This window comes from Capricornis sumatraensis, chromosome 15, assembly GCF_032405125.1.
Source record: "Capricornis sumatraensis isolate serow.1 chromosome 15, serow.2, whole genome shotgun sequence".
NCBI classification, from domain to species: Eukaryota; Metazoa; Chordata; class Mammalia; order Artiodactyla; family Bovidae; genus Capricornis; species Capricornis sumatraensis.
This window is the reverse complement of record NC_091083.1, coordinates 40,135,135-40,156,525: the sequence shown is the minus strand read 5'-3', so window position 1 is coordinate 40,156,525 and position 21,391 is coordinate 40,135,135. Positions and strand designations below refer to the sequence as shown.

Below are 21,391 nucleotides of genomic sequence, written 5' to 3'. Positions count from 1 at the left end.
TTCCTGTAGACAGCTCGTCCAGGAAAACATCATCACTTTCAGTGATGACTTGGCAGAAAGAATCCAGCTCAAGGCCGCTACTGCCATTAAAGGAATGAAAAAACAAAGGGCAGGTGAAGAATATTCATCAGAGAAAAATATTGCTGTAAAGAAGATGAAAATAATGACCCAACATCTTGCCATGAATTTAAGACCCTTAATGAAAATATTTATCAGCGAGAGCACAAAACAATGGTATGAGGTCAGGGAAGAGACAGTGTGACTACATGAGAAAGTGCAGTGTAAGCTGGCTGAGTGGAAAGAAAAATAAGATAAAACTATGGCTGAAGTGAAGATGAAATTGGAGGGCTCACAAGGGACAGTAGAGACTGTGGAAAACACATTAAAGAACAATAAGCTAGAAATGGATGAGTGGGTAGAATTTACCCAAATAAATAAGAATGTTAAATTCGAGTGAGAAAATATGGAAATCACAAAAGAAGATTGTTACATAGTCTGTTTTCATCTTGAAGAAACATAATGAAACAGCCAATATTTAATGATATAATCCAAGGTAACATTTCTAACAAAAAATAAACACACACATAGACAAAACTGTAAGAATATTTTGACCAGGCTTTTGTTACATGGGAATGTTTTGTGGCGGGGGCCAAGGGGGGGGGAGACATTAGATTTTTCTTTTTTCCATAGCCAGGCCAAAAGATGATGCTTAATCATGTCTTTATCTGAAGTACTTAATCAGCTCCATTAGATACAGTTGGTTGAATTTAAGCGTGGATGTTAGATCTAGTCTGAGTAAAACACCACAATTTTCTTCATGTATTTTGTTTGTTTGTTTGTTTAATTTACGCTTCCTAAAGAAACCTTTGAATACAAAAAGTGCTTTAAGTAAAACCTTTCAAATAAAGATAAAATTTAGAACTGGTTCTCTACTTAAGACAGGTTCACAATCTACTTCTTAATTTGTAAGACTTAAAATTGTTACAAATGCTAAATTATTTTGTGAGGGTTGATGCATTTCAGCTAAAGTTAGACGAATTCTGGTTGTTGTTTGACTTAGGTCAGTGATTCTTATTACCTCCTTAGTAGGTTTTTAAAGATACCCATTTTGGCTTCCCAGTAAAGCATCTGCCTACAATGTGGGACACCCAAGTTCAATCCCTAGGTCGGGATGATCCCCTGGAGAAGGAAATGGCAACCCACTCCAGTATTCTTGCCTGGAAAATCCCGTGGACGAAGGAGCCTGGTAGGCTACAGTCCACAGGGTCGCAAAGAGTCCAACACGACAGAGCGACTTCCCTTTCACATTTTGGCTTCTAAGGGCAGATATAAGATCTCCATCCACATGTTACTTTATCGTTTGAGCTTACATAACAGAAAGATGACTTAATGAAAATAGAAAGCAGCTAATACATCTTGTTTAATGCCATAACATAAACTTGTTAAAATACTTGGAAATGTGATATAACCTAAAGAAAAAAAGAACTATTCTATTTCATATAATTTCATTTAGGTAAACATTTTAAATAGAGTAAAGCAGTAAATATGGCTCTGACATCTCGTTATTTCGAATAATGTCAAATGGTCTTCATCATATATAAATTTTCTTTTTTTCCAGTCTTTTTCCCCCCATGTGCTTTTCAGCTCTGACTTACGGTTGACCAACCTTTTTATACTGAAATGTCCTTGCTTTCCTAGTTAAGTCTTTACTTACTTTGTTTGATATATTTCTGGATTTGGTATATTGCAACATTGATTCTTCCAGTCCACGAACATGGTATGTCTACACTTGCGTCACCTTTGATTTCTTTCATCTAGTTTCTTACAGTTTTCTGTGTGCAGCTCTTTTGCCTCCTTGGGGAGGTTTCAGTTCAGTTCAGTCACTCAGTCGTGTCCAACTCTTTGCAACCCCATGAACTGCAGCATGCCAGGCCTCCCTGTCCATCACCAACTCCTGGAGTTTACCCAAACTCATGTCCATTGAGTCGGCAATGCCATCTAACTGTCTCATCCTCTGTCGTCCCCTTCTCCTCCTGCCCTCAATCTTTCCTAGCGTCAGGGTCTTCTCAAATGAGTCAACTCTTTGCATGAAGTGGCCAAAGTATTGGAGTTTCAGCTTCAACATCAATCCTTCCAAAGAACACCCAGGACTGATCTCCTTTCAGATGAACTAGTTGAATCTCCTTGCAGTCCAAGGGTCTCTCAAGAGTCTTCTCCAACACCACAGTTCAAAAGCATCCATTCTTCCACACTCAACTCTATTTATAGTCCAACAACTCTCACATCCGTACATGACCACTGGAAAAACCATAGCCTTGACTAGACGGACCTTTGTTGGGGAGGTTTATTCCTAGGTTATTTTCTTTTTGTTTTGATGGAAAATGGGATTGTTTCTTCAATCTGTCCTTATCTTTCATTGTTAGTATATAGGAATGCTAGCAATTTTTGTGTATGTATCCTGCAACTTTACTAAATTCACTGATGATCTCTAGTAGTTTTCTGGTAGCATCTTTATAAGGTTGAGGAAATGTCCTTCTATTTCTAGTTTGCTGAGAGGTTTCATTAGGAACAGGCTTCTCTGGTGGCTTAGACAGTAAAGAATCCACCTGCAATCCAGGAAACCTAGGTTTGATCCCTGGGTCAGGAAGATCCCATGGAGAAGGCAGTGGTTACCATTTCCAGTATTCTTGGCCTGGAGAATTCCATGGACAGAGGAGCCTGGCAGCCTCAGTCCACGGGGTTGCTAAGAGTCGGACACAACTTTTACTAAGAGCCGGACTAACACTTTTACTTTTCATTAGGAATGGTGTTGCATTTTGTTAAATGTATTTTCCACATCTCTTGAGATGATCATATGAAGTTTCTTTTTTAGTTTAGTAAAGTCCACAATGATTTTTTTTTTCTTTTTTTCAGTGTTGAATGAACCTTTCATTTCTGAGGTAACATCTCTTTGTTGTGGTGTATTGTTCTTTTACACGTTTGGATTACTTACGAAATTTTGTTTAGGGCTTTATATTCATGAGGGATATTAATCTTTAGTTTCCTTTAATTGTAGTGTCTTTGTCTGGTTTTGGTATTAGGTATTTAGAATTCATAGATTAAGGAAATACTCATTCCTCTTCAGTTTTCTGGAAGAGTTTGTTTATAATGGGTTATTATTTAAATGTTTGTGAAATTCATTTGGGGCTTGAAGTTTTCTCATGGAAAGGTTTTATCCACAGATTCAGTTTCTTCCATAGTTTAGGCTTCTCTAGTTAATCTATTTTTTATTGTGGTAAAATTATGCATAACATTTCAATTTACTTTTTTACCCATTTTTCTATAGTTCAGTGGCAGTGAGTATGTTCATGTTGTTTTGCAGCCATCAGTACTATCTACTTCTAGAACTTTTTCCTCACCTCAAGTAGAAGCTCCCCCAGTTAAGCAGTAACTCCCACTCGGCGTTTCCCCTCAGTCCCTGGTAACCTTTTCTACCTTCTGTCTCTGTGAACTTGCCTAGTCTATAGAAACCTTGTATTAGACTCATAATATTTGTAGACTCATACAGTATTTGTCCTTTGTAATTGGCTTATTTCACTTAGCATAATATGTTTAAGGTTCATCTGTGTTGTAGCATAAATCAGAATTTCATTCCATTTTATGACTAATAATGTTACATTGCATGTACATACCACATTTTGTTTATCCTTTCATCTCTCCGTGGACACTTGAATTGCTTCCACTTTTTGCCTTTTGTGAATAACAGCTGCTGTGAACATTGTACAAGTATCTGTTTGAGTTCCTGTTGTCAGTTCTTTGGGTCTATACCTAAGAGTAGAATTGCTGTGTTATATGTTAGTTCTATTTTTAGCTTTCTGCGGACCCACCAGGCTATTTTTCACAGTGGCTGAACCATTTTACATTCCTACCAGCAACGCACAAGCATTCTAATTATGTCCTTGTCAATGCTTGTTATTTTTTGTTTTTTCTTTTATAATAGTTTTTAATCCATTATGATAGTGTCTCAGTGTGGTTTTAATTTGCATTTCCTTAATGGATAATGATGTTAAGCATCTTTTAATGTGCTTGTTGGCCATTTGTGTTTATTATTTGAAGGATTGTCTGTTCAGATCCTTTACCCGTTTTTGAATCAGGCTTTCTGTTGTTGAGTTATATAGTCATTCTTCATATTAGAATACTAATCCCTTATCAGACAGTTCAGTTCAGTCACTCAGTTGTATCTGACTCTTTGCGACCCCATGAATCGCAGCACGCCAGGTCTCCCTGTCCATCACCAACTCCCGGAGTTCACCCAAACTCAAGTCCATCGAGTCAGTGATGCCATCCAACTATCTCACCCTTCTCCTCCTGCCCCCAATCCCTCCCAGCATCAGAGTCTTCACCAATGAGTCAACTCTTTGGCTTTCAAATATTTTTTCTCTCTCTCTTTTTAGAATTTTGGGCTGCACTGCATGGGCCTCTCTCGTGGGGCACAGGCTCTGGAGGAAGCGGGCTCAGTGTCGCGGTGCACTGGCTTCTCTAGTTGTAGCACAGGCTCTCCAGTTGGGGCCGCTCCCATTTTGTGAGATTTTTTTTTCATACCCCCTTGATGTTGTCCTTCGATGCACATAAGTTTTTTATTTTGATGAAATCCAGATTATCTACTTTTCTTTTGTTGCCTGTCTTCCTGGTGTGATAGCCAAAAAAATCATCACCAAATCCGATGTCGTGAAAATATTTTTCCTTTGTTTTCTAAGCGTTTTTAAGATCTAGGTTTTACATTTAGGTCTTTGATACATTTTGTGCTAATTGTATATGGTGTAAGGTAAGGGTCCAACTTCATTCTTCTGTTTGTGAACATCTAATTTTCTGAGCACCATTTATAGAAAAAACTGTGCTTTCTCTACTGAATGTTCTTGGGTTCCTTGTTTACAGTCAATTGGCTGTATATGTGATGGTTTATTTCTGGCCTCTCTATTCCGTTGGTTTAAATGTCCTTTATGCTGGCACTGTTTATTTTAGTTATTGTAGTTTTGAGTCAGTTTTGAAGTTGTAAAGTTCGAGTCCTCAATTTTTTTCAGTGCTGTTTTGTTATTTAATGCCTCTTGTAATTCTGTATGAATTTGAATGTCAGCTTTTCCATTCTGCAAAAATGCTGTTAGAATTTTTATTGGATTGCATTGGATCTGTAGATTACTTTGGGGAATATTGTTATCTTAACAATATTAGGCCTTCCAACTCATGAACGCAACATGTCTTTCACTTACTTGTGTCTTCTTTAATTTCTTTCATCAGTGTTTTGAAGTTTTCAGTGTATAAATATTTAAGCTTCTTGGTTAGGTTTATTCCTGAATAGTAGTATCGTCGTCATCTATTTTTAAAATATTTTATTTTTTGATGCTATTGTAAATGAAATGATTTTTTAAATTTTATTTTTGGATTGTTTATTACTAGGATATGGAAATGCAGTGGATTTTTGCATGTTGGTGTTATATCCTGTAACTTTGCTGAATTCACTTAATAGCTATAACAGTATTTTTGTATGTGTGTGGAATAGAGTCATTAGAATTTTCTACATATAAGAAATGTTGTCTACATGTGGTCTGTGAACAGAGATGATTTTACTTCTTCGTTCCCAGTTTGGATACCTTTTATTTCCTTTTCTTGCCTAATTGCTCTGGCTAGGACTTCCAATACTCTGAGAACAGAAGTGGTAAGAGTAGACATTCTTAATCTTGTTCTGATCTGAGAGGGAAAGCTTTCAGTTCTTTATCAATGAGTATGATGTTAGCTATGGGGTTTTCTTATGTATTCAATTTTGTTTTTTTCTGCATTGTCTTAATCTGCTGTTAATCTCATCCTGTGTATTCTTTTTTTAACCTCAGATGTTGTCATTTTCGTCTCTGGATGTTTGTTTTGGATTTTTTAAATCTAGCTTATATCTGCTTAACTTTCTAAACATGTGATATATGGTTATAATTGTTCTTAATATTCTTTGCTAGTTTTCACATCTTTGCTAGTTCTGAGTCAGCTTCTCTTGATTGCTTTTTCATCTTTGGTAAGGCAGATGATTCCATTGTTGTGTTTTGGTTTCCCATTCATTGGTATTTCTTTGTGGTGCAGTTAATATGCCTTTGGTAAATTTTCATGTCTCACTTATTGCTTATTTCAAAGGCTTTGTTGATTATATTACCTAATTTTAGCCAATTTAACCTTTATAAAATAGGCCTGTGCCTAAGGAAAGATTCCTGCAAAGGAACAGAATTGAATATTGTATTAAAAATGCAAGCCCAAATGAACAATTAGAGAAAAGCTGAAGCAACAGTTCTGTGATTTTATAGTTTATGTTAAGAAATATATGTTTGATTCTTGCCACAGAACTCCTAAACTACTGGATTTTCTTTTTTATTATCATTTTTTACAATTTAAATTATTTTTAATTGCAGAATAATTACTTCACAATGTTGTGTTGCTTTCTGCTCTACACTTGGATTTTCTTAAGTGATAAGATCATTAAAGATGTCTTTTGTTTATCTATTCTTTCTTTCCTTTTTTTCCTTATAGGATCTTAGTTCCCCAACCAGGAAGTGAACCCAGGCCCCAGTAGTGAAAGCACCAAATCCTAATCTCTGCACTGCTAGGGAATTCCCAGGATGTTTTTTGTATTTTCATAACAGGCCTTTTTCAACTACACCTGAATTTATATTACCGATGTGACTTCTAGAAAGCCTCTAAGCCTAGAGGAAAACCAACCATGTGATTAAAGGGTTGGAACTTTAGCTCTAGTTTACCTTCCTTACTCCCAGGGTGGGGCAAGGAGCTGGAGATTTTGTTTGTTTAATCATCAAAGGCAAAAGATTTAACCAGCCAAGCCTCCATAAGAAAGCCCATGGATTCAGAGAGCGCTGTGTTGGAGAACACATGGAGATACTGGGAGGATGACATGCGTGGAGAGGGCGTGAGAGCTCTGCCAGTTCCCCACACTGTGCCCTGTGCATCTCTGCCATCTGGCTGTTCCTGGGTTGTGTCCTTTTCTAATAGAATGATAATCTAGTAAATCAGTAGACTGTGTTCTACGTTCTTTGAGCCACTATCTCAAATTAATCTAACTACTATCTAAATTAATCTAAGTGGAAACCTCTAGTTTATAGCCAGTTGGTCAGAAGCACAGGTAATAACCTGGATGTGAGACTGGCCTCTGATGTGGGGTGTGGCAGTCTTGTGGGACTGCACTTTTATCCTGTGGGATCTGCCTTTTAACGTCAGGAAGATGATGTCAGAACTGAATTGAATCGTGGGACACACATCTGGTGTCCCCAGAAAGTCAAAGAATTGGCTGTTGTTGGGGGAACCCTGCATATTGGCTCACAGAAGTGCTCAGTGCTGTAGAGGAGGAGAGACAGGAAGGAGTCTTTTTCCTAAATAGTCTGCTTCTTTTATGACCTCCTTGTTTGTCATCCACATGCGGTTGAAAAGATAGTTTAATCAAATACAGTGAGAAGCTGGCAAAATCAAATTTATCAGAAAGATTCCCACTGCTGCCACCAATAAAGGCAAATTAATAGCCACTTGCAAAATACAAGACCCAGACATGGTGAAAAGGCAGATTGAGCATGTAAGAGCTAAAGGGGTCAATGTCTGCACACCAGATTCAGCAGAGGAACCAAGGGAGGATAAATGGAAACTGAAGGTCCTGGGTGTAGATGAAATACCCTTTCAGGCTGCTTGTCTCTTAACTTGGATGGTGGGACTCCAGGGGGAGTGTTTCCTGAGGGTGTTATCTGTAGGTTTCAAATCTGTCAGAAGAGTAATTTAGAGACAGTTATTCAGAGACAGTCATTAGACTGCCAAGAAAACAATGCAAGGAAGTATAAAAGAGAAAGAGGAAGGGGGAAGGGAGGAGAGCACAAGCCCACTGGAACATGCAGTTTCTTTTCCTGGGTAGAATACATAGCTGGAGGCTAGCAGGAAGGCCAGTCTGCCCTTGGGCATGTTGTCTTAGGTGTTTAAGGGAAAATAAGTTCTTTGTATTTTCTTTGAAGAACCTTGAGAATTTAACTATAGAGTATATATGACAGGCTGTCTCTATTAAATGTCTAATTGCCTTCATTTAGTACCTTGACCAAGTCAAAACCATTTTCCTCGTCTGCATTTTCTCAAGTTTTTTTTTTTTTTAAGCAAATATAAGTAGAATGTAAAAATTCCATATTTTTAATATAGATGGTGTGGCATATTTCTTTATATAGCCCTGGTGGACACAAGATTTTTTAACATATAAATTTTTTTTTTGTTCAGCTACAAAGAAACTACATTTAGGCTACATCCTTGGACTTTTGCAGTCAGCACTGTCCTTTAACTCATGGTCGCCTGACATTCTAAACATGTCTTTATCAACTTCTTTATCACCTTAGCCCAAAACACCACAAACTGTTGTTTTAAAATCCTTGGCAAACAGAAGGACCTGGTGTAATGCACGTTTTGAAATGCATTTTATTACCTCATTTGTGTATATAATGGATTACCAGAAGTCATCCAAGAATTACTAATATATTTCCATATTGATGATGGATGTTCTAGGAAGCATTTAGTATATGAGCATGTACATATATCATGTTGTGGCTGTCCTGAATTAATTGTGACAAGCTAAAATCTTTTGAAAGTTTCTTTCCAAGTGTCTGGAGTTAATCTTTTCTCTGGCCAGTGGGAGAGACTTCTCATTATTTCTGATACTGTTAAGACACTGGGCAGTCACTGCTCGTTTAAGCCAGATGGCATGTGTCGAGTCCTTTTTCTGGAAAGGAAGAGGTTTTGCAGGGCTGCTGTAGTAAACCCTTATGACTTCTTATGGAATTCGTCTTCTCTTTACATAAATCAGTGCTTATAGATTCTCATTGCTCCTTGAGCACTCCTCTTCACTTACGAATATTCTTAAAGTATTGGGCATAAATGTTTTTGTATGTAAATTCTCTTTTTGCAGTCATACAGCAGCAAGTGATTATTGATAAAGTTACATAAAGCGAATACTTTTCTTTAGGACAAAAAGAAAGACAAAGAATTCATAAGGCAAGGAGAGAGTGGCTCTTTTATAATTTTACCAATCTTCCAGGTTGCCCACAGTCAGAATCTGATTTAGGGTGTTGGCCAGCTATGGACAACACTCTTTAATGATAGCTTAGAGCACCTCTGGTAAAGTGCCCTCATCCACCCCTCAGCCAGAGATCTCTGCATTAGCACTGAATTCTAGCTCTTGACTTTTAATACGCAGTCAGTCACCACCTTACACTGAATTTCTTTTTTTCTTTTAAGTGTTTTTCGAGAAGTACTGGTGGATGAATGAATTCTACAGGCATTTGGTTTTCATTTCCCTGATTAAATCCTAAGCTGCTAAACTTTAGTGACACTTTTCCTTTCATTTTCACATCCATAACTAAGAATTTGGATGTGAATATGGGCATTTAATAAAGTGGCTTTTTTCTTTCTTGGTTTTCTGGATAATTGATTTTTAAAGTTTATTGGAATTCTTATAAAATTTTTCATTTTTTCAAGGTGTTGATTTTAAGGTGAAAACAATTTCAGTGGACGGAAATAAGGCAAAACTTGCAATATGGGTAAGAATTTTTTTAATGTATTTTGTATAAATATTAAACTTGTACTTTTTGAAGACTCAAAGATTGATGTGTATAGTGTTCTACAGGAGAATGAGCAATTTGTATTAAATAACTTGGGAAATTTGATGCTGATTACTGGATAGACAATAAGTAGTTATGTTTTATAATTCTGTAATTAGGCAGAGACCTGTTTCACCTGCTCAGATTTTTAAAATATGTAGCCTCTTCAGAATATTTGAAAGCAGTATTTTTTTAAGAAGTCATCTGCCGCAGAGAATCATTTTTGTTGAATGTGTTTCTTTGAAGCTTTAAAAAAGACAAGTCACACTGAACTAGTGCTGCAGGCGGCTGTTGGAGAGAAGGGAATGAAGTAATACTTAGAAAACATGATTTTTCATGTTTGTTAGTGTAAATATCTATAGCACTTGAGTTTGCCAACTTTGGATTTTTTGAGTACTGATGCCCAGTGTGTACTTACTGGCTTCTTTTCATTTGCCTGTGAACCCAGCTGTTCTCATCCACATTCTCTGTAAGTCGACCTCTCCCTGGCAGTGCTGAGTATGGCTGCACTCGCTGTCAGAACCACCAGGACGCCCAGTCTCTGTCTGTCTGCTCCTTCCTCTCTCCCGCCTTCCTGTCTCTCAATCTAAATGTGATTGCTTATATAGTAAATGTGTTACATATAGAATGTATAAAAATATACTCATCAGATCCCCACATCTGCTATAGTTAAATATCTCAGTATATTTTTATAACATGATAATCACATTAGAACTGGTCTGCAGTCAAGTTGAGTTATACTTCATCATGGTGGTTAAAGAGTAAATGCTGGCTTGGTGTCAGTTACAGATTGAACCAGCAAGTGTTCATGCATTGTATGATGTCATTCATATTAATGACATTCTCTGAATGGCACTCTATTTCTAACACGCATTTTATTCCAAATGACTGTGTGTCTTATGGCTTTTTTTTTCCCCCATTAGTTTCTTTCTAAGATACAATATTTTACATGATTGTAGCTTGTTTGACCATTCCCCTAAATAAATACTTACTATCAATCAGTACAGTAATGCCTAACAGAAAATAATTTGGAAAATGTTGGACTAGACCACAGTAAAATATATGTTGAAGAATGCTGTCCTGAAGTGGAACCTGATTTTCCATGTTTTTCTTGCTTGATTTATAAACTCTTCTGCCCTTGCTCCTGCTTTGAGAAATAGTTTAGAGTGGGATCTGAGGTTTGATGGTTGCTGTGAGATCTTACTTTCATACAGGAGGTTTTTTGTTTGTTTTTAATTTACTTTCTAGTTCCTGCTCAATGAAAATACTAGCTGGCAAGTATTATTGAAGTGACATCTTTATCATAAGTTTATCCCTATTTTTTAAAAAAGAGAGGCTTCTCCTGATTGTGAGGATAATATAGTCTCATTCTATTGATAAAAAAGGATAACCAAAGAAAATTAATAATAGAGAAGAAAGTTCATCTTTAGCCAACGTGTGTATTTTAGTGAACATTCTATAAAATAGGTTAGACGCGTCCACATTGTCACACATGTGTTCACAGCAGTTTTCCAAAAGAAAGGATTGTATTTTAATCCTTTCACCTGCCTGTCCCTCCCACCCCCCCCACCCCCGCCAGTGCACACATTGTATTCATTGTTCTGTGTCAGTACAGAAGTCCATCAGTTTAAATGACCATTTGTATCCATCTTACGACTATAATTTAGTCAACCCTCAGTGAAAGATATTTACAGTGTTAATAGTTTTTCACAAAGATCATCAGTGCCTTAGTGAGCCTCCTAATTTTTACATCTTTGTGCACTTGTCCAGTTACTTTACGGTGTATACTCAGAAAGTGAATTATTGGCTGAAAGAATGTGAAGATTTAACATTGATTTAGGAAGAAGGTCTTCTGTACTATATATTGTTAATCTTTCTCATTTTTGCCTCTCTGAGTAATAGTTTTTCACTTATATGTGCATTTCTTTTGATTAGTGAGATTTTTTCTTATATATGATTATATTTTAATGAATTTTCTTTAATATGCTTTGCCTTTTTATATTGTGCTCATTTTCTTCATGATTAAAGTCTTTATGCAAAGACTTTAATGTCTTATGCCACATTTTTTCCACTCTTGTCATTTGTCTTTAAAATCTTAAGATGAGTATTTCTTAATGTTCTCGTATGTGTAATACTAACTCTGTTATATGCTGCAGATTTTTTTCCCCTAGTTTGTGATTTACCTTCAAATCTTGTTGAGGATGAGTGTTGGGGGCAAAAGGGGGGTGAGTGTGGTGTTGGGGAGAGATTCTTAGGTCATACCAAGGTTTTAATCTTTCCATGATTGAATCGGTCATTTTCTTCATGCTTCTGGGAGTCCTGTCATATATAGGAGGGCCTTCTCAGTGTTAGAAATACATGAATCTGTTGTTTCCTCTCATTTTTCTGTGGTTTTATTCATATATAAATAAAATCAATTCCTCTCCCCGTTGGATGCACCTCCTGGGATTACTCAAGTAGAATAGCTGGGCCTCACCCTGCTCCTCTTCCCCTGATGGTGCAGCATGTTCATCAGGACCTGCGTGGTACACATCTTCTCTGCATCCTCCTGCTCTTCTGCTCCCCAGTTTCTGTTATGTAGCCTTTCCAGCTTTGTCCATTTCCTCTGTCCATTTCTGTCTCTAATATCCCTTCTGTCTTCTCCCATCAGAAAATAAAACCACAGATAATAAACTTTGCTTCTTTTAACTTACAAAGATGTTATTACTCTTACTACGAATTCCTGTTTTGAAGCCAGGCAATGATCTACCTCTGACTATTTATTGTATGGTTATCGTAAGTCCTGACCCAGCTGAGCCTATGCTTGCCCCATAGCTAAACCCATACTCACAGTCAGAGGACTGGTAGTTGTTGATGTTTGATGTGTCTTTATTTTTCTTCAGGTCATTTTACATTAGCAGACTGCAGATTTTTTCTTTGAGGGCAAGATAGTAAATGTTTAGTCCAGCCCCAAGGTGGACCATACAGCAGTCCATGTGGCAGTACACAAGTGAATGGGCCTGGCCCTGTTCCAGTCAGACTTTATTAATAAAAGCTTATGTAATGAAACAGGTGATGGGCTGAGGCAGCAGTTTGCAGACTGCATATTTGCATAATCTTAGACTTGAAGCCACAGTCCAAGGATGGTAGAAGGAAGACAGAAGGAACCAGGCCCAGAAGAGGCTTGTTATTAGTTTTCTTTTTTTTTTTTTCAACAAAATTTGAGCAACTGTCCTATGGCAAGAATTTCTCAGGCTCTGGGGTTAAACTGGTCATTGAGCAGAAAAATTCCCTTCCATATGAAATTTACATTTCCTGGCTAGTGTACATCTTATCTTATACCCCAGGTATGAGTCAGAAACATAATAAGGAGTGGTTTGGTTTTCATGCGTTTTTCTGGAAGAAGAGACCTAGAAAATATTTTTTAAAATACAACCTAAACACTGCTTACCTAAAATAAAAAACACCCCTGTAATTTACCAGTAGTTCTCAACCTTTGACTCTATGTTAGAATCACCTGAGAAGCTTATTAAAGCTTCTCTCATGCCCGTATTAAATCAGAATCTTTGTGAGTTGAACCTCGGTTATCTGTATTTTTCATTTCCCAGGAAATTTTATTGTGCCAGATTTGAGAACAATGGCTTTCAGTGAATGGTTTTCATATGTGATAAAAATCTTGAGTCCAAGTGGTAGAAAATCTGAACTTTGTTACATTTTTTCCTAGAGATGAGGCAATACTTGTTAATTTAATTTTTATGTAGCATTTGTCAGTAGAAGAACACATCTTATTTAAATTTTAAGTTTTAAATAAGCTTGATGTTTTAACCATGCTGTTAACTTTCTACTCTTAAATTAATATATTGAAGATCTGTTATTTATCCAATGTTTTGTTTAACAATAATTGATTGTCACTTTTAGGATACTGCTGGTCAAGAAAGGTTCAGAACATTAACTCCCAGCTATTATAGAGGTGCACAGGGTGTTATATTAGGTAAGGTTTTACTTTACTGTTTAAAATATATTGTTGTATTACTGGAATTTCTGATTTTCCTGTTTGTGAAGGTCAGTAATTTTTTGCTTTATTTTTCTTTATGGCTGCTTCTATGTGACTTTAATTTATATTAACTTTATGTAATATTAGGAAATATTTAAACTTTTAAAATTTTGTTTCAGCCCTTTGTCTAGCAATTAAAAAATAAAGATCAGAAACATGTAATAAGAAGTAGTTTGGTTTTAATGCATTTTCCCAAAAGAAAATACATAGAAAACATTTTTAAAAGTACAGCCTAAAAATTGCTTACCTATATTAAAACACCTCTATTATTTATTTGGTTTAAAAGCAGGTGTTGATGAGTACATAACTGAGGACCTGTCCTTGTGTCATTGATTTGTCTTAGAGTATTACCAGAAACTGATCTTCAGTTAGCAGCTTACTGATATTTACTGCTAGATTATAATGGAAGGAGTGTTGGTTGCTTAGTGGAATCTGTTTTATTAGTCTTGAAAAATAGCACAAAGCATTTAATGCTATTGATTTATAATCCCACAGAACTTAAAAACCAAGTGTGGATTTTCAGTATAATTTGTTGAAAAGTGCTTGTTCTTAATATTGCTGGGAAACTGTCTAAAATGAACACTGTTCAACTGTAGGGAGAGACCTCATTTTATATCACAACTTGTGAGGCTTTGGTTTCATTTCTGTTAATTTGACAAGTGACTCGGTTTTGGTTCAGTACCTCCTAAGTTTAGAAAACGCTTTAACAAATTATTTCATATAATGCAGAATGATGAACATGTAAACAGAGGAAGACAATCAGGGTTCCACCCACTAACTTTTTTTTTTTTATATTTTGTATTGAGGTATAGTCAGTCAACAGCGATGTGATAGTTTCAGGTGATCAAAAGGCTCGGCCATACATACACATGTACCCATTCTCCCCCATACTTGCCTCCTATCCAAGGCTGCCACGTAACATTGAGCAGAGTTCCCTGTGCTATACAGTAGGTCCTCGTTGCCCACCCTCTAACTTACATATGTTTTCAAATTTGCAAATTCTGGTCCTTGTGAGAAATAAGTTAACGGGTTCATAGATGCTTAAATTTATGTAAAACTTTTTTGTATTTTGCCACAGATTTGGGTCTAAACACCTTTTAGCTTTTAGACAAACCTTTCTTCATATTGGGCTTCCCTTGTGGCTCAGCTGGTAAAGAATCCACCTGCAATGTGGGAGTGCAGACCTCGGTTTGATCCCTGGGTTGGGAAGATCCCCTGGAACAGGGAAAAGCTACCCAGTCCAGTATTCTGGCCTGGAGAATTCCAATGGACTATGGGTCTCAGAGTCGGACAGGACTGAGCAACTTTCACTTTCACTTTCACTTTTTTTATTGTTATGAGGACAGCTATTTCATTTCTCTAACAGCATATGTTAATTAAATTGAAGTGTGTATATAAATGCATTTTTTAAAAAACAGACTTGTTTCTTCCATCTGGATCAGTGGACATTGATTTTTAAAGCATTAACAGCTTAAAAAAACAGACTTGCCTTTATAATAATGTCAGTTCCTAGTACATATCAGCAATATAATGTCATTGCTTCTGGCTTTTGATATTTATTTAGTGAATGATTCTTTTTATTTCAGTTTATGATGTCACAAGAAGAGACACCTTTGTTAAACTGGATAATTGGTTAAATGAGCTGGAAACATACTGCACGAGAAATGACATAGTGAACATGCTAGTTGGAAATAAAATTGATAAGGTGAGAAGTCAGACACTTGGCAGTTTGGCTGTATATTTTGATAGCTTTTCTTAATCTTTGCTTTTATCTTTTAGGAAAATCGTGAAGTTGATAGAAATGAAGGCCTGAAATTTGCACGAAAGCATTCCATGTTATTTATAGGTAGGTGTGTGACTATTTATCTTTTCATTATTAATGGAAGAGTTTTTAAATGGAGTTTCTGTTACATTCTTCTCTTTATGAACCATAAAAAATATGTATTTAGTTCATAGCTGTGCTATAAAACTAGCTAACTGTAGAACTAGGTTCCTTATTTTTCCCTCTGTAAAAAAAGAACAGGATCAGTGTGAGGGCGTATGGAACCCAGCACATGATTCTCTCCTCCCGTGACCCAGTGCTGTAGGCGTGCGTACCTGCTGGGCCATGTCCTGCCAGCACCACCATTGTCAGAAATGCTTCATTTGAGGCCCTAGCCCATAGGTTCTGAATTAGAATCTGCATTCCAACAAGATGGATTTGTATCATGCTAATATTTGAGAAGCACTGAAGAGCAAGGGTTGGCAAGCTACAGCCTGGACCAGATCTGGCCCCACCATTTGTAAGGAAGCACACCATGCCCGTGCCCCACCATCTGCATTATTGTCTGTGGCTGCCCTTGAGCTTCGTGGCAGAGTTCAGTCATTACATGGAAACAATATGGCATCACCACCCAAAATATTTACTCTCTAGCCACTTACAGAAAAAGTTGATTGACCCCTTGTCCGGCAAATTGGACTGGCAGTATCACTTGGGGAGCTTTTAAAAATTACAACTCTCTGGGCCTTACTTACAACAGGTCTGAAACAGAGCCTTGAAGGCAGTTTATAAGAAACACCCTAGCTGGTTGTGATGTGAAGCCAGCTTTAGGAATCAACTGTTTTCACTGTTCCCACTATATGAACCTGGTAGGAATTAGGAAATGGAAGTGGGAGAACATCATATATGGATAGAAGTGAGCTGGTGCAAATGGAAAGTATAGGAAATTTTAGAATGGGCTTGAGTACCACTGTTGCTGCTTACTTGCTAGGTGTCTTCCATTTCCATATATTAGTTTGTTCAATTAATATTTATTGAACACAGAATAGAACAATGAACAAAATGGTCCAACTTTCTGCCCTCAGGGAGCTTACTTACATTCCATTGTGGGAAGCAGACTCGAATTCATAACTAGTGCTCTGCATGAAATAAAATATTGTAAGGGGAAAGAGAATGATGAGGGTGGGAGGAAATAAGGAAAAGTTCTTTGAGAGAGCACCATTTGAGCAAGAATTCATCTAGGTAGAGAGCATCTTATTCCTGAGGCAGGAACCAGTGTAGTGTGTCCAAGAAACAGAAGAAAGCTTGTGGACTGGAACAGAGTGTGTTTAAGGAAAGGTTGGTGATGATGCAAGTTAGTGTTGGACCTCCTGGGATATGGGTAAAGAAATGAATTGTCTTTCAAGTGTGGTAGAAAGCATGGGAGTAGTGCTGTGGTTTGATATTCTTTTAAGATTCGTTTGACCATAAGAAGCAGAAGCAAAAGGCTAAGTACTTACAGTGACCTCGATGGGCAGTGCTGGGGGCTCTGACTGCAGTGGGCAGTAGTAGTGGTGGAAAGTTGGCAGATCCAGGAGACACTTTGAGGGTAAAGCTGTCAGGTGGGTAGGTTGGGTGTGCAGGGTAAGGAAAGAGCAATCAAAGATGGGTTCAAGTCTGTGGCCTGAGCAGCTAGGTAAATGGTGGTGCCGTCAATAAGATGTGGAAGGTCGAGACAAGAACAGGTTTATGCAGAGGAGCAGGGACCCAAGATTTCTGCTTAGTCATAAGAATGAACTGTCTTTGAGAAAGTGAATGGGCATCATGGTCATTGGCATTTAGGTGGCATTGACAGTCATGAGATTGGAGCAGTCACTATAAGAAAAGCTGGATAGAAAAGGGCTGAAGATTGAACCCTGGGGTACTCTGACAGTTAGAAGTCAGCAGAAAGAGGAGGTGCCAGGGAGCAAGGTTGTGAACGGTGTGCCAGTGAGAGAGGAGCAGCAGGAGTGTTCAGCTGTCTTGGAAGTCAAGTGGACAAAGTATTTAACGGAGGAAGGTGACCAGCTGTATCAAATGCCACAAGATGTCAGATAAGAAAAGGACATTGGATTTGACAAGCTAGTGGGTGTTGGTCACCTTTAAAAGAACGGTTTCCATGGAATGGTGGAATCAAAGGCTAATTAGATTAGTTTGAAGAAAAATTGGAGATAAAATGGTAACAACTTACATAGATAACTCTTTATCACCGTTTTGTTTCAGAAGAGAGTGGGGAAAATAGGTGGCTACTAGAGGATAAGTGGGCTGGAGGGCAGGTTGGTTAGTCAGGGGGTGAGTGATTAATAAGATGGACAGTAATTTTGGTGGGCTTTCAAGCTGGTTGGTGTATAATCCAGTAGAGCGGGTACACAGTCCTTCAGTGAATGAGGAGGGTTGGGATCCCGGGAAGTAGACAGAAGGATGGCCCCAGCCGGCAGCTAGGAGGGTTCACCCATCGTAACAGGAGTGAAGGCAAAGCCTAAAGACAATGCGGGTGGGTTGGTCAGTCTATTAGTGGGGTGATCAGTAGTTCTTGTCTGATTGTTTCTGCTTTTCCCAGGGTAAAGCTGGATCATCAGCTGAGGTAGAGGAGCTTTAAGATGAAGACATAAAATAGTCATCAGACTAGGAAAAAGTCAGTGGGAAAACACAAGATGAGAGAGCAGTCCTGCGTATCTACATGGCTCTCCTGAGCATAAATTGAAAATGGAACTAGTGTTCGCAGTTTGTACATCACTTATGCAACCACCTGTGGCTGTTCGTTGCAGGCACAGAACAACCAGATTTATTGTTTAACTTGGAGCTTAAATTTCCTTATTCTAAAATGGGAATGATATCTGCTTCAGAGGCTAATTTAAGAACTAACCAAAAAATTAAGAACTTGGGCACACTTATGGATATTTGAGTAGGGCGTTAAAATGTACAATTCTACCACAAAATGTTGAGGTTATATACCGCTAGTCTTACGGATAGAATTTAAATAGCTCAACTTTGAGAGTTGCAGGAGATTCACTAATATTAAACCTGAGGGGAGAAATCATATATATATAAATATATTGTCCACTGATATTTCTGCTATAATAGTTTTCCAGAAAAACATAGAAATATGACTAGAAGAGAATATACTTCTTGACGTTTTTCCTTGAATTTCAGAGGCAAGTGCAAAAACCTGTGATGGTGTACAGTGTGCTTTTGAGGAACTTGTTGAAAAGATCATTCAGACCCCTGGACTGTGGGAAAGTGAGAGCCAGAATAAAGGAGTCAAGCTGACACACAGGGAAGAAGGCCAAGGAGGCGGAGCATGTGGTGGTTACTGTTCTGTGTTATAAACTCTGGGAAACGCCATCTCTTGCGTATTTGATCAGATAATGTCATCTTTCTGCATATAAACTCTCTAACTGCTATTTTAGGGACCTTGCAGTTTGCACATATTTGTTTTGTATCATGGCAGTAAATATTTGTGAGAAAGCCCACTCATTGACTTTTCCAGGTAAAACGTAAGCATGCAGTTTGCAATCTGCAGTTTTTTATGTAACATAAAATAGGTGTACCTTTATAAGTACATATGATTTTATGATTTACATTCATCATGTGATTTTTTTAAAAATCCACCTCTCTAGTATATGTCGATACAAGGTCTAGTTTTGGTCTCCTTTTTGCTTAAATATTTATCAATTACTGAATTAATTGGTATCATAGAACTCCCAGGACCACTGGGAGATACACAGATGTCATCAAACCTGGCAGATTTCCCCTCAGGAATAACAAAGAGCATGATTCCACAGCTTTCCTAGGATGTTCACTGACGGATTCTCTTTAGTACTAAACAAAATCCTCTCTGCAGGATGTGGTCGAGGCCAATTTATAATTAAATCCCCATTTGTTCTGACGATACTTCTGAATTAGCATTAATATGTTAAAGAAGTTTGGTCTTCCTTGACTTGAGGAGTAGCTCATTGCTTAGCTGGAGTTTTAATTCTGTGATGTGTACATGGCTTCATGAGCCTCTGTGCAGCATTTTGGGTTGTGTGGTATTTGACAGAATGGCAATAAGATTCCCCCATTTGGGTTTCAGAAGGATGGGAGTAGTATGTTTGTGTAACTCATGTAGCACTTATCACCTTTAAAACCAACACCTTTTCCCATAAATGTTGGTGGTGTTTGTTCCGGTACTTCAATTATAGCTTGTGTAATGTTAATGAATATCTGTATCTTATGACTTCCATAAATGACTAGTTGATATTCAAAAACATATTTCCGTGTTTTGAGGGTTGGGGAAAAAACACTAAACTATAATTTGAAAAAGGCATATTGCTTCCAGATTTCGATATGTATGGAAAAATACTGTTGCAGTGAAAATCTTGGTACAAACTTGTACAGACTAATAAATCTTTTACACAGTATTCAGTTTTGTAACCTCCTCCTATTGTACATTGTATATTTTTTTCACTCATGTATTATTTAATATACATTGATCTCTGCTATTTTAAGCTTGCAGATAAGTAATTTGCCCTTTCAGGCAGGCCACTTTAATACAACTCAGTAAGATTAATAAGAAATAGTAATTTCTGGGCGGTTTGTTCTCTATATACAGTTGCAAACGATAAACATTTTTGTGGGTCACCTTTACAATGCCTGTGGTAATAGACTGAAATGTGTATCTTCACATAAGAAAACATTCTACGTGGTTCACACTTCTTAGACTATATTACATGGGATTAAAGGTTTTATGCATTACATATGTTTTTACAAAAAATGAAACATATACTACTACTTTAATGTTAGAGAAAGATAGCTAACACATGTACTTAAGATACGTTGTTACATTAAAATTGTAGATTTGTATATGTAGTTTCTGTATTGACATTTCTGTTTATTGCTATTTGCTCCTTGAGCCATAGAAAATTCTTCCTATGCATTGGATTGTCTTTATTTGGTCAGAATTTGGATACATTTGAGTCACTTAACTTTTAACAACTAATTTTGTTTGATTTATATTGTAACCTTTTATAGTTTTTTAATAAATCTAGCCTGCTTTCCCTAGATGCATTTGTGCAGGAAGTATTATACATTTCCTTGTTACTCTCATCAGTTGAGGAAGTCCTAAATGTTATACGACTTCCTATATTCTGTAGGAATATAGAATATATATATATATTATATATATATATAAAACTCGTGTTGCAAGAGTTATTCTTGCTGCAAGCTTCTTGTTTCATAGTGTAGATTTTCTAAATGAAGTAGTTGTAATAGCTAAAAATTGTCACTTAAATAACAGGATTTTGTCAGTTCTTCATTTCTCAGTCGTTTGAGGTTGAGTGCCTTTTGCAGATGGAGCAAATTAGAACGATTAGAAGTTAGGCTAGCCACTCCAGTGTTCTTGTGGTTCAGCTGGTAGAGAATCTGCCTGCAATACGGGAGACCGGGGTTCGATCCCTGGGTTGGGAAGATCCCCTGGAGAAGGGAAAGACTACCCACTCCAGTATTCTGGCCTTGAGAATGCCATGGACTGTATATAGTCCATGGAGTTGCAAAATGTCGAACACGACTGCGCAGCTTTCACTTCACTTCATTCTGAATTCTGGGAATACTCATATAGAGCTAAACAAACAAATTCGGTTTATATTAAGAGGGATAGTTAACATTTATTGAAGCTTCCTTGATGTCGAGCCCTGTTCTAAGTGCTGGTTTATCTTATTAAACCTCACAGCAGCCTTGAGAGATTGGTTGGTGCTGCCCATTTTAAAGATGAAAATAATCAAATACAAATATTTTAAGGAACTTCCCAAAGATCACAAAGCTAATCAGTGAGAACTGGATTTCAGTCAAGGCATCTTCACTCCTGAGTCCATGCTCTTAGCCACTGCTCCCTTTGCTGTGGCTAGTCACTAGCTTTCTGTTTTAAAATAGCAGGTTTATCATTCTTTTGTTATG

At 37.3% G+C, this 21,391-nt stretch overlaps 1 protein-coding gene across 3 annotated transcripts in view; it reads left to right on the top strand.

Annotated features, from left to right (window-relative positions):
- RAB18 (RAB18, member RAS oncogene family) overlaps positions 1–20,480 on the top strand; it is a 28,759-nt gene extending 8,279 nt beyond the window's left edge. The window contains exons 3-7 of one of the 3 annotated variants that reach the window (XM_068987001.1): positions 9,526–9,587; positions 13,545–13,617; positions 15,267–15,385; positions 15,460–15,526; positions 18,611–20,477. In XM_068987001.1, coding sequence (XP_068843102.1) covers positions 9,526–9,587; positions 13,545–13,617; positions 15,267–15,385; positions 15,460–15,526; positions 18,611–18,786 — 497 coding nt within the window. In that variant the 3' untranslated portion in view covers positions 18,787–20,477. Of the gene's footprint in view, positions 1–9,525; positions 9,588–13,544; positions 13,618–15,266; positions 15,386–15,459; positions 15,527–18,610 lie in introns of all 3 variants that reach the window. The other 2 variants (XM_068987002.1, XM_068987003.1) reach the window with 2 other exon arrangements.
- The last annotated feature ends 911 nt before the right edge of the window (positions 20,481–21,391 follow it).